Source organism: Eucyclogobius newberryi, unplaced genomic scaffold, assembly GCF_026437365.1.
Source record: "Eucyclogobius newberryi isolate DKJ021-1_F unplaced genomic scaffold, fEucNew1.0.hap1 SCAF_20, whole genome shotgun sequence".
NCBI classification, from domain to species: domain Eukaryota; kingdom Metazoa; phylum Chordata; class Actinopteri; order Gobiiformes; family Gobiidae; genus Eucyclogobius; species Eucyclogobius newberryi.
Genome location: NW_027315835.1, coordinates 24,322,860 through 24,339,051, shown reverse-complemented (window position 1 = coordinate 24,339,051; position 16,192 = coordinate 24,322,860). Strand labels below are relative to the sequence as shown.

The 16,192-nt window shown below is 41.3% G+C and overlaps 1 protein-coding gene across 1 annotated transcript in view; it reads left to right on the top strand.

Moving 5' to 3' along the window:
- The window catches only part of pemt (phosphatidylethanolamine N-methyltransferase), a 54,313-nt gene that overhangs the window by 24,097 nt on the left and 14,024 nt on the right, over nucleotides 1-16,192 (top strand). The window contains exons 3-4 of the mRNA XM_072456342.1: nucleotides 5,777-5,892; nucleotides 16,013-16,158. Coding sequence (XP_072312443.1) covers nucleotides 5,777-5,892; nucleotides 16,013-16,158 — 262 coding nt within the window. The remainder of the gene's footprint in view (nucleotides 1-5,776; nucleotides 5,893-16,012; nucleotides 16,159-16,192) is intronic.

Sequence of the window (16,192 nt, the reverse complement as noted above, 5' to 3'; positions counted from 1 at the left end):
CAATCTGAGCTTAACATAGCAGAAATTGGACCCAGCATCAAACCAAAACATGCTCTTAGTCAAAACAGTGCATCACAAATAGTGAGTTCAGAAAACGAACTTCAAAACTATTATGCACTTGACAACCAAACCAAACGTCCTTTCAGACGATTTTTATGCAACCTTCTTAAAAAGGGCCCAGATCAAAAACTTTATCTGCCCACTATCCTTGACAACGAGCTCCAACAAGAAGCAATACTTGACACAGCTGCTGACATCAGTGTTATGTCACACGTGCTTTTCAACAAATTGCAGAGAGCAATTGATGTGAACGGAAGAAAACTGAACTGCAGTTCATGCTCCCTTGAAGTCCAGCCGTACGCGGACACTAACATTGTCCTCACCAAAATGGCTCGAATCCGCTTAACAATCGGACCTGTGACTGTAGTCCATCCCTTCTTCTTGTCTTCACTCAACTCAATTCCTCTCCTTGTAGGTCAAGATCTACTTAATCGGTTTGAACCCCTAATCGATTTTAAACAGCTGACACTTTCAGCACAAGTGCAAAAACCTTTGCCTGTTGTGAACGGAAAGAACAAAAGTCAGACTTATAAGACCGCCTCAGCGGCACACAGATCTTTCCCAAACCACAGGGATCAGAAAGATAGAAAAACAGGCCTCAAATTGACACAAAACATGTCTTTAAGAGCCCAAATCAACTTCTTGTGCCGGGACACGACTCCACTGGAGCAGAAACGCCCACAGACAGACTTAGACAAGATTAACCTGACAAACAAGACTAATCTCAAAATGAATCGTCTTAGCACAGCAGTTATCACTTATGACACTCTCTTTTCAGGCTGATTCAGAACCTAAGCTCACAACTCATGGTTCTGCTCAACCCAGACCCACCCATCCCACCCCTTCTTCTGCTGCAGCCTCTGTGACCACCTCTGGCCCCTCCTCCACCCACTCCTTATTTTCCCTGTCGGCCAATGTCACACCTGCATCAGCCCTGATCTTCCTTTCTTGTCATCACTGATACAAACGCTGCTCGTGAGATTTCCTTAATGCACATGTTCGGCCTTTGGTCCCGCCCACAGGCCCTACAGTGTCTGCTCTTTGTGTTCCAAGACACATTCACTTCGCCTCCCCTCGTGATGTGTCAAAACCACAGGGGGGTAGCTAACCAGTCAGTAAAGTCCTCGGTGAAGTCCCAAAGGCACCCAAACAAGACAAAGACATTGGCATTAGGAGGAACCCTGCTGTCTACATGCTTAAGAGCATGTGATAAAAGACACGAGAAACAGGTGCACCTGTAGCCAATCCTGCGGACGGAGAAAAACAAAATACTTGCTTTAACAACACCAGCACAGCATAGTATTTTGCCAGGTATAATGGTTAGTTCATAACTGCCCTAAAACCTGAAACAGACCAACGAAAGTCCAGAACAACGGACTTTATTTAGAGCTCAAGCTGCGCTCTTGTACATAAACATGAAACGTACAGTTTCTGTTTTGTAAATAGACACAAAATAGGGTAAAGCCCGTCCTTGTGAACCTAAACCCACAAACCTTTCAGCGTCTACACAAGCAATGCTGAGCTGCTTAAACAACAATTCCTTCTTCAACCACGGGGGGAGCAGTCCTAACTTCTACTAACCTCTTTTCCAACCCTCTAACTAATCTTTATGCACCTTTCTTTTACTGAGGTTAATGTTTTCAATATGACTGCAACCAAACTCTGAACAACGGAGTTCAATACTGTCAACAAACAATTCTCAGATTTTGCTCAAAAATCTTTTTCTTATCAATTTTTGCAAAATATTCTTGTGTTGATGTAAACCTTAGCTTTCATAGGCTTAGTTTTCAACCTCGTTTTTGTTTTGATAAGACTGCCTCGGTAAATCGCTCAACAGCCATCTCAAAATTTATGAATCTCAAAATTTTGATAAATTCATGTGCATAGCCACAACTTCTCTACTATTAGCCATCGCTAATAGCAGTGAACTTAGCTCCCTGCTAAGAACACAGCCTTCATCAGCTTTCAGCTAATAGCTTAGCATTAGTTACCACCTCCAAAGACAGGTAGTTTTGCTGAAATTTCTCCAAATAAATTAGCAAAACTTTGATTTTGCAAATTTATTTTGGCATTTAAAGACTTCAACCAACATTAGTCTATGTACACCTTAGCTTTAGTGAGGCACATCCTAGCCTAACTTGCCACACAGTTAGCGTAGAACCAAGCCACCTCTGTGACAACGGACCATGGACATCTTCATCAGCGCCAAGTTGTGCCAACCTCGTATCATGGGCGAAGATTGCCACAAAAGGGGGGGATGTAGGATATGCAGATGTCCTCCCCCTGTTGCCATGGTGACAGGAATGCGGGCTAGGTGTTATCTACTGCCTGTGTGGAGTTTTACACCCTTCAGAAGAAAGAGGATGTAATAGTGACAACAGAGACGCTCTGAACTTTGAAAATCACTTTTCATCAAATGACTCCTTTTGGATTACAGAGAGTAACGATCTCTCCAAGACAAACGCTAAAACGCTGAAAGACTATGCGGTTTTAGTGGTTTTAATAGACAATCATCAGATTGCAAAAATGTGTCCACCAGATGACTTTACATGTACATATTGTGATATCGTGTTTAACATGTAATTTTAACTGTTTCATAACTTGTTTTGTGGACAATTTTACCTTTTGTGTAACTCTTGTGGCCTAAAGCCAGATCGTCTCCTTATCAGCTCTGACCCCAGCGTGCATGCTGATTGGCTGAAGCCACGGCGCCAAAACCCCCGCGGGGGGTTTTGGTCGAAGCTCGACCCTTCATCCAGGGTCCCACCAGCAAGGTCCATGAGGCCTTGGGAGCAGGCCTCGGGCCTAGTTAGCTGAGCGATGCTACGCTACGGGACAAAGACTTTTCCAAGAGAAGCTAATGTTCCCTCCCGGAACTAAGAAACCTGTGCCCGTTTTTTTTAAAACGTGATTGATGCTGCATCACGCAAAATCAAGCAAGGACCTTTTGCAACTTTTCAAGTCCACAGCCTTTTAGACCAGCCACATCGGTGGAGCAACACGACGGCCTTTTCATTCGGGAACGCCTCAGAGCCAAGGAGAACGCCTCAGAGCCAAGGAGAACGCCTCAGAGCCAAGGAGAACGCAGATCGCAGAACCGATCCAGTCCTTCTTTGGCCAGACAACGTCAGGCCCTTGGACTCCAGAGCAGGCCCTTGGACCCCACACAGGCCCTTGGACTCCACGCAGGCCCTTGGACCCCAAGCAGGCCCTTGGACTCCACGCAGGCCCTTGGACCCCAAGCAGGCCCTTGGACCCCACGCAGGCCCGTCTCCTCAGGATCACAGCTTCTGGTTCCGTTCGTATGAATGCACTTCACAGGCTGAATTTCATCTTAGACTTAACTCTAACACACACCTAGATAGATCTAGAACCATCATGTCTAGTGTTTTCCATCTGTTATCGACTCATTTGCATATTCCTAATTCATATTTATCTGTTTAATTATTTGGTCATTAAATCTTCATAACCCACATTTGGTAAAGTGTTCCTTCATTTCCAGAAAAGGGGTCAATGTCACGGTTACGTTCTCAAACCTTTAGATCAACGAGCAAATTAATTTCTAATTAATCAAGAGTTATTAAATTGCCGATTATCCGGCTGGTGCCCCATTCTTCTCTTAAAAATACGATTCAAACTTACCCACACTTAGGCAGTGTGTCATGTTTGAATTCTTGATCCTTTAATCAATATCAAACCTGAATGCCCCCCTCCTTCACAAGTGGGTGGACATTCATAACCTTACAGTACTTGTACTAGTATGTTACCCTACATTCATGCTAGTAAGTAATGTTTACTTTTAGTTTTTGTTGTTGTTACTATTTATGTATGTATACTTTGGCGCTAACAAAGTAAATTGCATGAACAAATAAACATTGTTCTATTGTGGGGCGTTGTAACCTAAAAACAGTATTAAGTTAAGATGCAATAGCTCATGTGTACCTACCTCACAATGGCTTAGTTGTCTCAAATGTCTGATGTCACCGTTGAATATAATGGTTTGTACTGGTTGTCAAGGTCTCTCATAAACCTTGTCTTATAGTTGCTATGATGCATCAGTGTTAACAGGAGTGTCTGGTGTTTTTTTGTCCAGGTTTTGATTTTGCATAGCAACAAACAAATTATCTTATTTAGTCTCCTTTCATGCTTGGGATTAGGTTTGTTGATTGGAGACATGGTTCCTTACTCAATGTGACCTAGGTTTGAGTCAGTGTTTCTGCCCTTCACCTGGACAAATCTGACATTGTGACATGTAATAATTTAAGATGATTTTATTTAAATTTGCCTAATCGAGACAGTCATTCATATTTTAAAAGCCTCATGTTGTGTGTATCTTTGTTCAAATTTCAGAACAGAAAGGTACAAAATACAAAGATGACATAAATGCAACGTTGGTCTGGAACACGGTGAACCTGAAAGTAGTTTTCCGAAGTAAAGTGAGAAAATAATGTTGCGTAACGCTTCATTGAGCTATACAGATTTGGCTGAATGGTGTTGTATTTTTGGCTAAAGCACTCACAACCTTTGTGTATCTTTATTTAGTTTGTCCCCTCTTCTCATCTCTTGTACTGCATCTGACAAGCTGTCCACAAAACACCAGAAAACTCAATTAGAGTGATCTGAATTAAGGAGCTTTTAATCAGTTTCTCCTTGTTCTTGTTCTGTCTTCGTTTTCCTTCGAGAGAACAGCACATTAATAATCATACTTTAATTTATTTTGTGCTGGTAAGGGTCCACTTGTTGTGTCCTTCTACACCTGTTGCATCCATGTACCCTCTTCAAATCTGTCTTTGGGACTATTACGCAAGTCATGTATGTGGTTAGTGGTGGCATGTGAGGGAGGTCTCAATAGTCCTTGCACTATTTTTTTGTCATAGATCACGAGAAGCTGTCACAAGTCCCTTTTTTGAGGTGGCTGCGATGCCGGGTTTGTACGCGCGGCTTCATCTTGGGTCTAAGTGGCATTATGGGCACAGCAGAGAGGCCTGTTATTCCAGTCCTGATTGAATTTGCGCTAAAGAGTGGCTAGTTCTGCCAGGCAGGCTTCTCTTATCTGCACACTTCTCTCTCCGTCTTTTGTATTTGATGAATGGTGTAATAACAGCTTTAGTGATTTTTCAGCAGTACACCTGAGTATTTTTAGCATAATCCTCTAGGGTAGTGAAGGAGCTATCAATAGAAAGTTTTTGTTTTGTTTTTTTGGTGTCTGATATACAAATGGATTGATGATGATTTCACATTTTTCTATAGATTTTGTTTGCTTTTGGGTGGACCCTGTACACTTCATACCTGAGGAGGGGCAAAGGGACCGTTAAATTGTGTTTATAAAGTGAATAAAGAGTGAGACCGTTTTCATATAGTTTTGCAAATCAATTAATACATTACAATGTCATGCCTCACTTGCCTGGCCAGCCAAGACCACACTCTGGCTTTTGACAGTTTCTTGAACAACACAATAGACCTTCACTCGTCTACAATGTTGTTGCCCTCTAAATGGTGCATTTAAATGGTATATCTCATCAAATGCATAGTTATCATTTGCCTTTGCCACACAACTTGTAAACCACAAACTTGTCCATTCTGTCATCATCTTATGAGCATTATATAATAAATGTTATTTACAACTATTCATTGTGAAAAACACATTTTTGTTTTTCAATTCAAATGTTTAATATTTAAATTGGCTTTCTAATTGTATGTGAATGTTGTTGACCAGGTGGCCAGATGGGAGCACCGCACTCAGAGACTGACAGCTCTGTTTGGAAGTCCAAATGCTGCGTGTTACAGCCTGGGATTCATTATCCTGCTGCTTAATGTGTGCCGAAGCCACAGGTAAGTCAGATCGCTTAAAAAAGCAAATAATTCAGGTATTACATAGGCAATAGTCAAAGTATTATTAATACAATTTAAATGGCCAGCTAGTATAGTTATAGTTGTATAGAACAAACCTTTAAAACAACATGGAGACATTTTAGTATCAGTCTGTGACAAGAAACATTGCAGACTTTATGGTAATAACATCCTTTATTCATTTTATTTCACGCACAGATTTAACATCATAGCCTGAATTCACCCATTGATTAAAATGTATTAATGAAAGACAATTCAGTCAATAAGTTTATCCAAATCTCAATTTCTGTATTGTTACCATTCATCAGGAAATAGATTCATAATAACAGCCAGCTGTGTGCTGACTAGACCTATTTCATAATTGTTCTTAATGGAACAGTTAATTTCCACTTTCTGAAAATGCCGGTTTCACTGAGCAGCGGGTTGTGTTGTCACCTCTCTTAATCCTAACCACCTCATGGCGTGCAGTCCACTATGTGCCAGTCCACTATGTGCCAGTCCACTATGTGCCAGTGTACTGAAGAAAAGCACCCACGCCTCCCACCAACCAGATAAATGATATATTTTTGCCTCTTCTGTCTTAGAATTTTGTTGGGCAAGTATTCTTTATGGAACAAACTGCTACGGAATGACACACCAGTTTTTGCTTGTGCTTTAACAACAATAAAATCTGGACAACCTGATGAAATGTCTGCGGTGTAGACAACTTAGCAAACAGCAAACAATTTCTAAAATTTGTTTTACATTATATTATGTAAGTCTCTTCCACTTTCAGTCTTGGCGAGGTTATTTCAATAAGTAAGGACTTTAGAAATGTACTGGCCTAAAACATTGAGTCCTGGTGAAATACAGTATATGGCTTTAAAATTAAATGTAAGGCCATAGAGTTCTTGCTGGCAGTATGAATTCTGAAAAGCCGTCATGTGCTACATGGGCCACGTATTAGCCAGTAATGGTCAAAGCTGCAATTACCTCCTCTCAGCAGGTAGAAAAGGACTCGGTGGAGTCGAATTCTGTGTAATGTAATAATACTTAAACCAGGATAGAGCAGCGGGCTCCGGAACACCATGTAGCCTGATTGAAACCTGCTTAGTCCATGTACGAAGGCCTCTGGAGATGGATTTTCTGTAAATAGACCCAGGGTTTTGGCTGCATGCATGTAGTGTAGACCCGATCACCTGTTCAACTATTCTCTCTTCAGCTATTATTGGAACCAATGTGTGATTTTTTTTTTTATTTATTTTTTTTTTATTTTTTTTTATTGATTGATTATTTTTATGTATTATTATTATTATTATTATAATTTTTTTTTTTTCTGTTTGTTTCAGAGTTTTTAAAAAATGTTATTAGGGCTGCAACTAATGATTACGTTACCATTCGATTACCGGTAATCAAGCGATTGCTCTTTGATCTATCGATTAGTTGTTGTCAAAATTTATAAACTAGGATTTTGCTTCAGCAGTAAGGTACAACACTGAATAATAATAATAGAGAAAAAATATATCAAATAAGGCATGCATAAAATTTAAAATGCACTAATAAAAATAATAAATAGACTTGGTCTGAGTATATATGCAAAATTTACAGATGGTCAGAAATGGTGCAACGGTCGAACCATGCAATTAAAAGTTATTGGTTCTGGTTCGGATGGACCGAAGCCTCCTGCCTGAGGGGAATGTCTCAAATAGCCACGCCCCTGGGTGAGAAGTGTCTGCTGTAATCTGACCTGTTCATCCCTGAGTCTGCAGCTGATCACCTTCTCAGCAGAGTGCACAATGCGTGTAGTCTCTGTTTGTCCCTGGCTGTGGCTCCAGTGTACCACACGGTGATGGAGGAGGTGAGGATGGACTCAATGATGGCTGTGTAAAACTGCACCAACATCTGCGCTGGCAGCTTGGCTTTCCTCAGCTGCCGCAGGAAGTACATCCTCTGCTGGGCCTTCTTGATGGGGGAGCTGATAGTGTGCACCCACTTGAGGTCCTAGGTCCTATGCCTTTAAGTCCACAATCGTGTCCAATGTCTTCAGTGCGTTGAGCTCCAGGTTGTTACCACTGCACCAGGACACCAGCCGGTCCACCTCCCTCCTGTAGACAAACTCATCCCCATCCAAGATAAGCCCAATGAGGGTGGTGTTATCTGCAAGCTTGGATCAATTTTATGGAGTCGTGGCTGGAGTTGCAGCAGTTTGTGTACAGGGAAAAGAGCAGAGGAGAAAGTACAGAGCCCTATGGAGATCCTGTGCTGATCGTCCGAGGATCTGAGGCATTCTTTCCCAGCAGCAAGCACTACCTCCGATCCGTCAGGAAGTCAGTGATGGAGTCAGACACGTCAGCTGGGAAAGCTTGTCCTGGAGCAGAGCAGGGATCATTATATTGAAAGAAGAACTGAAGTCCACAAACGGGATCCTATCATAGGGGAGTCCAAATGCTGCAGGATGAAGTGGAGGGTCAGGTTGATCTCATGGTCTACAGACCTGATGGCTCTGTAGGCAAACTGCAGAGGGTCCAGGTATAAACTCCACTTGCCGTGTTTGTAGGAAGAAGAAGGATGAGTACCATCCCAAGAACACCATCCCTACTGTGAAGCACGGGGGTGGAATCATCATGCTTTGTGTGTGCTTTTTTGCACAGGGGACAGGATGACTGTGATGTATTAAGGACATAATGAATGGGGCTATGTATCTCGAGATTTTGGGAAACAAACTCCTTCCTTCAGTCAGAGCATTGAAGAAAGGTTGTGGCTGGGTCTTCCAACATGACAATGACCCGAAGCAGACAACCAGAAGTAAGAAGGCTATTAAGGTTCTGGAGTAGTCTAGCCAGTCTCCAAGACCTAAATCCAATAGAAAATCTTTGGCGGGAGCTGAAACTCTGTGTTGCTCAGTGACAACCCCGAAACCTGACAGATCTATAGAAGATCTGCGTGGAGGACTGGGCCAAAATACCTGCTGCAGTGTGTGCAAACCTGGTCAGGATCTATATAAAGAACTACAGGAAACCTCTGTAATTATAAACAAAGACTCCTGTACCAAATATTAACACTAATGTTCTCAGGTGTTCAAATATGTATTTGCAGCAATAACATACAAATAAAGGTTATCAAAATCATACAATGTGATTTATCATAGTGAAAATGCACCTACAATGGAAATTTCAGACCCCTCCATAATTTCTAAATGGGTGAACTCGCAAAATCGCAGGGTGTTCAACTCACTGTATTACAGACCAAATTTTTAGCATAGTCTATAACTATTACTACTGCTATTGTAGAAAAAAGCTTCAGTTGTAGTCATCTGGACTCAGTTTGAACACGCCTGGACGAATGAGGGATTACACCGACATATTACTACTGCTATTGCTTAATTAGTTGACTGTTGTTGCAATAATAGATTAGATGCTGTTCATTGTATTGAAGCTGTTCTGTTCTTCAAATCTATGATCAGTACTTTGGATTTATGCATCTGCCGATAACCAATTTGAACCAATGCTGAGACTGAAAATAGCTAGATTACATCCTATAAAATGTAACTGCCTTTGATCACTAAAAAGTGCAAACATTCTGAGACATTCTAGGCCAACAAAAGCCAGTATAGAATCTTATTACATCAATATATAGGCCCAACTAAATATTATACCTTTTGCATTATCAGAATTTTTCTAGTATTATCTAGTATTATCTATCCATTTTAGTATTTGAATTTAGCCAATGAAGTGAATAATAAATTGAACCCGTTTTTTGTGTCATTGGTCTATTATTACCAGGTTGTTGTTGTTGTTGTTGTTGTTGTTGTTGTTTTATGGCGGTTGGCATCCGAGTGTTGCATTACCGCCAGACTTTATTCCTCAGACGTTTCGTAGTCCTCAGTATTACCAGGTTGTGCACATTGTCTTTATGCCCTTTAGTCTTCCATTGTATTTTATGACAAGCAGAATCCTGTGTTCTATATGGTTACATGCTGTTCAGGCCAGTTAGGATTCTGCCACAGATGCAGTAAGCTATGTCAACATATTTTTGACTCGAGCCTTCCAGAATGGAATGGATCGAGACGTTCTTGCCATGGTTTCTTATTATTATTATTATAGTTTTGCATGGTAAAATTTTGCCACAACTCTGGCATTTTTGACCCCCTAACATTGATGAACGTCACACATGGGGACATAGACGCGATCGGCTCGGCCCGAACTCCAATAAAATGGAGGTTGCTAGAACGCCCGTTGCAACAGTTCCGACTAGTTCAAAAAAGAAAAAACATGAAACGCTGAATCTTTGGCCTAGGCACATGAAACTTGGGACAGTGATAGAGCTACCTTTGACGAGTAAAACGCACCTGGCAGCATTGCTCTATGATAAACAGGAAGTCAGCCATGTCGAATCAAAGTGGCACCGCCACGCTTGACTTTTTTTTTTCAAAATCGTACTACCTAGGTTTTTTGTCCGATTGAGCTCAAAACAACACCTTTTGCATCTAAAGACATTGAAATTTAATAAATATCCAAAAGAATGTTGATATTCTTTACGGTCTCCGCGTAATACGCCCTCAAAAAAGGCTTAATTTCCTGTTTTTTCAAGGACAAGTCATGCCTATTGGAAATGATCTAAGATAGGATAAGATAATCCTTTATTGTCCCACATGGGGAAATTTCATTCTTATAACGCAGGTAGATACAGAGGTAGATACAGAGGAAAAGAACAGATAACTTATAGGAAGTTTGAAAAACACTCCTGTAGACAAAACCTCCCATTTCCCAACAAGGGATGGAGGGGGAAAATAATAAAGATAAAAATAAATAAATACCATTGCATGTGATCACCACAGTAGTTGCACATGAATATGTGTCACGACAATAATTGCACATGAATTGCACATGAATTTCACAGTAATTGCACATGAATATGACGGAATTGCACATGGTTAGGTCAGTATTGTGAGTGTTCAGGACTAACAGTGTTTGTTATAAAGTCTGACAGCAGCAGAAGGAAAGACCTGCAAAACATTTCCTTCACACAGCGAGGGTGGATCAGTCCGTCACTGAAGCTGCTCTCCAGAGCGGACAGAGTGTCCTGCAGGGGGTGACACTCATGGTCCAGCATAGATGTGAATCTAGCCAGGACCCTTCTGTCCCCCACCTCCTGCACCGAGTCCAGAGCGCAGCCCAGGACGGAGCTGGACTTCTTGATGACTTTGTCCAGCTTCCTCCTCTCCCTCTCTGTGATGCTGCTGCTCCAGCAGGCCACACCGCTCCAGTGTCTTCATCAGGTGGGACGTGAGAGCCACCGAAGCTGTTGAGGTCTTTGGCGCGCGGTGTCTTGGGCACAGGTACCAGACAGGAGGTCTTCCAGACCTGTGGTACCACCCTCAGCTTCAGGCTCATGTTGAAGACATGCTCCATAACTCCACACAGTTCATCTGCGCAGGACTTAAGGAGCCTGGGGCTGATGCCATCAGGTCCTGCTGCCTTCCTCACTTTAATCCTCTTCAGCTCACTCCTCACCTGTGCTGCTGTGACAGTCAGTGGATGGCAGGGGGACTGTGTGCTGGGGGGATGGGTGAGTCCAGGCGAAGTGGGGAGCTGATGGTCCGGGGCAGAGAAGTGAAGAGGAACGGATACAAGGCATTGTCCAGCTGTGGAAGAGGGAGCATGCAGCTGTGCAGGGGGAGGGGCAGGTGACCGATCAAATCTCAAGAAGTGAGCATTTAAATCATTCACCCACTGATCCCCCTCTGTCTGGGCAGGGGGGATTTTGAAGCCCGAGATCGTTTTCAGGCGTCTCCACACTCCCTGAATGTTCTTCTGCTGCAGCTGCTCCTCCATCCTCCTCTTGTAGCCGGTTTCCGCCTGCCTGATCTTCCTCCTCAGCTCCCTCTGCACAGTCCTAAGCTCCTCCTTGTTCCCTGACCTGAAGGCTCTCTTCTTCTCCTTCAGCAGAGCCTTCAGTTCACGGTTAATCCATGGCTTATTGTTTGGAAAACACCGCACCGTTCGGGAGGGAACAGTGTTCTCAAAACAGAAGTTGATGTAGTCCGTGATGCACTCTGTGATGGTGTTGATGTCCTCCCCATGGCCGTAAAGCTCAGTCCAGACAGTGGTGCTGAAGCAGTCCCTCGGAGCCTCCTCGCTCTCAGCAGACCACATCCACGGAGCTCATATTTCACTCACTAATGCGTTTTTATTGTCTGATTGGAAATAAATACCCATGTAACAAATTTACTCTATAGCGCTCCCTACCCAATGTGTGAAAAATTCAACATTGTCTGATTTGTTTGAAACTCATTGTTTATATTCTCCTCGAGACGCCATGAAAAAAGTGCATTGCAGATATTGTGTATTTTCACAATTGGCCAGCAGAGGCGCAATGAATGCCTTCACTTCCTCTTCCTCTTTTATTTTGATGGGACATTTCCTCTCGTACCGCATTAGAATTATTATTCTTTAGACTTTATTCTTTAGACTTTATTCTTTAGGCTTTATTCTTTATACTTAATTCTTTTGACTTTATTCTTTAGACTTTATTCTTTCTGCCACAACTCTGGTATTTTTGAACCCCTGAACATAAATGAAAAGTCGCGGGTCACCGATGCTCTCTCTCTTTCTCCCTCAGGTCTGCGTTCAGCACAATCCTGCAATTTGTCAGGACAAACTACTATTTGAATCGCAAACTACACAATCATCAACGGTGAATTACTGAGCTTCGTTTGGTATGCCGCAAAACGCAGCAGAAAACATGGACAGGTGGGAAGGCGGTTGCGCGGGAAGGCGGTTGCGCGGGAAGGCGGTTGCACGGGAAGGCGAGAGCCAATATTTGTCTCTGCACCTGCTACAGTTGTTACATAAAGTATGGCCCAGTTTGGATCTCCTCGAGAGGTGCTCCTTTGTTTCTCAGCTTATTTTGTAATTCCTGTACGTGCATAATATATAGATTTATATAATTGACTAAACATTGATTTTAATCATAAAAACAGATCTAGTGGGTGCTGCATTAGAGTCTTCAAAAATCACAGGTGCTAATCAAGCGTAAAAGTGAAAGAGCCCTGTAAATGAGTTTCACAACAATGAAGTAATGAGGCACTCTGAGCAGTCAAAACTTCTTTAAATGAGTAGGGCATCCCTGACATATTTTTCATGACCACTGGATTTTTCTTTCCACATGGTTGTTTCAGAAATGAGAAGACACCCACGGCATAATTTGGGTTGAAATACCGTGATGCAGTTGAAAGATCATCACCCGTGCAGCAGTATTTTAAAACCAAACTAGCATTGGTTTCTTAATCTGATTTTGATTAGTTTAATATTTACAATCCTATGTAACTGCTTTGAAGCACTATACCTAGAAATCGCCGAGTCTTCTTGGTTTGCACAGACATTAGAGATTCAAGATGTGGGTCAACCTAATTCTTGAGGCTCCACAAGAAAATCTTGTTCAGGGCCATATTAGACCTTATACATTGCTATTTCCTGGAAGACCACTCTATATTGACCATTGCCATGTCCATTTCTAGGTTTGGATGCACACACTGCCTGCGCCCTGCGTTTCTGACCTTTTGCTGTGAGAAAACCTCTCAATCTGTTTTGGTTTGTTGTTAAGGTGACAGTAAAAAACAGATTAAACAGTGGTCATAGAAAATTAGCGAATGTCCCAACATCCCCTGTCCTTAGACCCTCTTTCTCGGCAAGGTAAGACTACAAAACTCTTAGAGAGAATGTAGAAACCTCTGGGGGAACCACAGTGAGGGAGAGATCCTTCTCTCACAGACGGAGAGGCTAACGCGCTTCAATTTGAAGTTAAAAATGCTTTGTGAAAAAGACTATTTCATTTTTTCAATGGGTGGATTCTGGTGATGATCAGATTCTCCCAAATCTACCAGTTTGCTTGACATAATAATTATGTCAAGCAAACTGGTAGATTTGGTAGATTTATTGCTGTGATACAAAACTTGTGGAACTTGGAAATGTGCAGATCTGCCCATGAAAAACAGACCAATTTAATCTTCTTTTTTGTTGTGTAAATTAATTAAAAAGTGACGACTGAATGATCCTAACTAATGACTCATTCTGCATTAGTATCCAAGATAATCCAATGCATGTGAAAATTGAGAAATGTTTCAAAGTTGTGTGGTGTTAAGTGAAGTCTTAAGAGTTAGAAATGTAGTAATGAAGGATCAGGGTTTGTCACTCCATTTTCATGGTCACTCCATGCCATACCTAGGCTTGATATGTAACCTCTTTTCAGCACAACTAAATATTAGTTTAAAATATGAATTGAAGATAAAAGAATAGCAGTGTATGACGATGCAACAGTATTTTCACATTGAAATAGACAGTGCATGGCCTGAGTTCTTTCATTTTCTTCTTATGCGTCCATAATAGTGTATGTCTGATACGTTACAAATGTACAAAAACTTTACACGCAAATACAACATTTAGTTGTATTGTCCTTCTTGGGAAACGTTTGATAAACAAAATTAATTCAAAATGTTACTAGTGCACAATTCACTGTTACATGTAATCATTTTAGTCCTTCCCTTTACACATTTGTTTTCCAATCCAAATCCCAGCAGCACGCCTCCCCCAGAAGTGTCAAGACCAGCAGTGGTCATGTCTATTCACCTAACGTAAGAATAAAGTTCTCAGTGCTGACCCGCTGACCTACTTTCCTCCAAACATCCCCAAACCTACTTTAGGATTCTGAGCCAAAGCAGGAAGTGTATTTTATTCCAGAAGCTTCCTACAGGTGCACACTTACTGACAGCTCAAACAAAAGTAAAAAAACAAAATATAGTTATTCTAACCACTTCCACCTGATTTTCCATTAGAATCGTCATTGGGAATCTTTTCATCATGACTAGTTTAAAATCTGGGGTCCAGTGGTGTGCAGGGTGAGGCTGAAAGACTTCTTATACAACACAAAATAACACAAAAGGACAGACAAGGGGGGGATCAAAAGTTCAAAGAATTTATGTAAGTCTCAGGTTTTGGTCATAACAAGCTCTTAACGAAGCTGCCATTTTGAAAGCAAACATATCCTTATACATTTTGAAAACCCTCATTGGATCTGGACATTTTGATGACCTGGACATACTGATGTGAATTAATCTTCTCTCCAGCACCCTTTGCCAAATTACTATGGGAGAAAAAAAATGTGTTTGTAGACTATTACATTTTTTTACACATATCCTTTATATGATGCTGACAAAAGTTCTGATAGATACCTCTAAATACCCCATCTATATTGATATTTGCATAGACACGCTTCAAATATGTGAGGAAAAAAAGCCAATGGAAAGAGAAAAATGTTTATGTGGATATATATGTGGCGTGAATTTTGCTATTTTTAATCATTTATGCAGTTGTCAAAAATGTCGTCTGTATTTCAACAAACTGGGCAGTAGCATTTGGAAATATCAGTGATCACAAGTTATTAGAAAATATTTATACAGTTAAAGATAGCTTCTCATACACTTGGCTAGTGGCTGAAGACCTACTTTGCCTCACTAATGCTTTAGAGGATTAAATTAATTTTGTAGATTTGCGTAGTTTTTTCATTCAGTTTCTATGTTTCAGCTCCTCCGAGAATCTTATTTTCTGTCAGGAGAAACCTTGAACATCACATTCTCACTTGCTGATTTATTTAATTTCTACAGAGCTTAATTAGAGGATTTCTATTATCTGCACGAATCTGTATATTTTAATCCTTACTCAAGTCGTGTATAACCTCTATGGTATTGTTACACTTGTATATATAGTGACCATGCTTAAAAATGTTCTTAATTATTTTGAAGTCTAAACATTGGATGTGAAAACTAAATATTGTTATAGGAAAGAGATCTTCAGGTTTCATCCTCCCAACAGTGCAACAGTGAGATGTTAAGCCAATTTTATGTGAGGTTTTTCTCTAATAGCGTTGAATTAATGCATTACCTTAAGAATTTTCTTTTTTTTTGAGAATGTGCAATGATATGAGTCATTAAAAAAACGATCAGTTTTTTTTTTTAGCATTCCATTCACTGTACCTGGTTTTTATTATGTCATTCTTCCATTTGTTGCAGACCAAAAAGCTCTGGAATACAGCATGTTCTGATGGCACTTATTGTCCTTCTGTTCAGTATGACCGTGGCCATGAAGGCACAGCCCCGGTGGGAGGTGCTGGAGAGGACTGAAGTGCACTACACTGGTGTGGTTCTTATGGTGGTGGGCACTGTGCTGGTGGTCAGCAGCTTCTTGGCTCTGGGATTTACTGGAACATTCCTGGGTGAGTGTCCACAGCATCACAGAGCATCCAATTT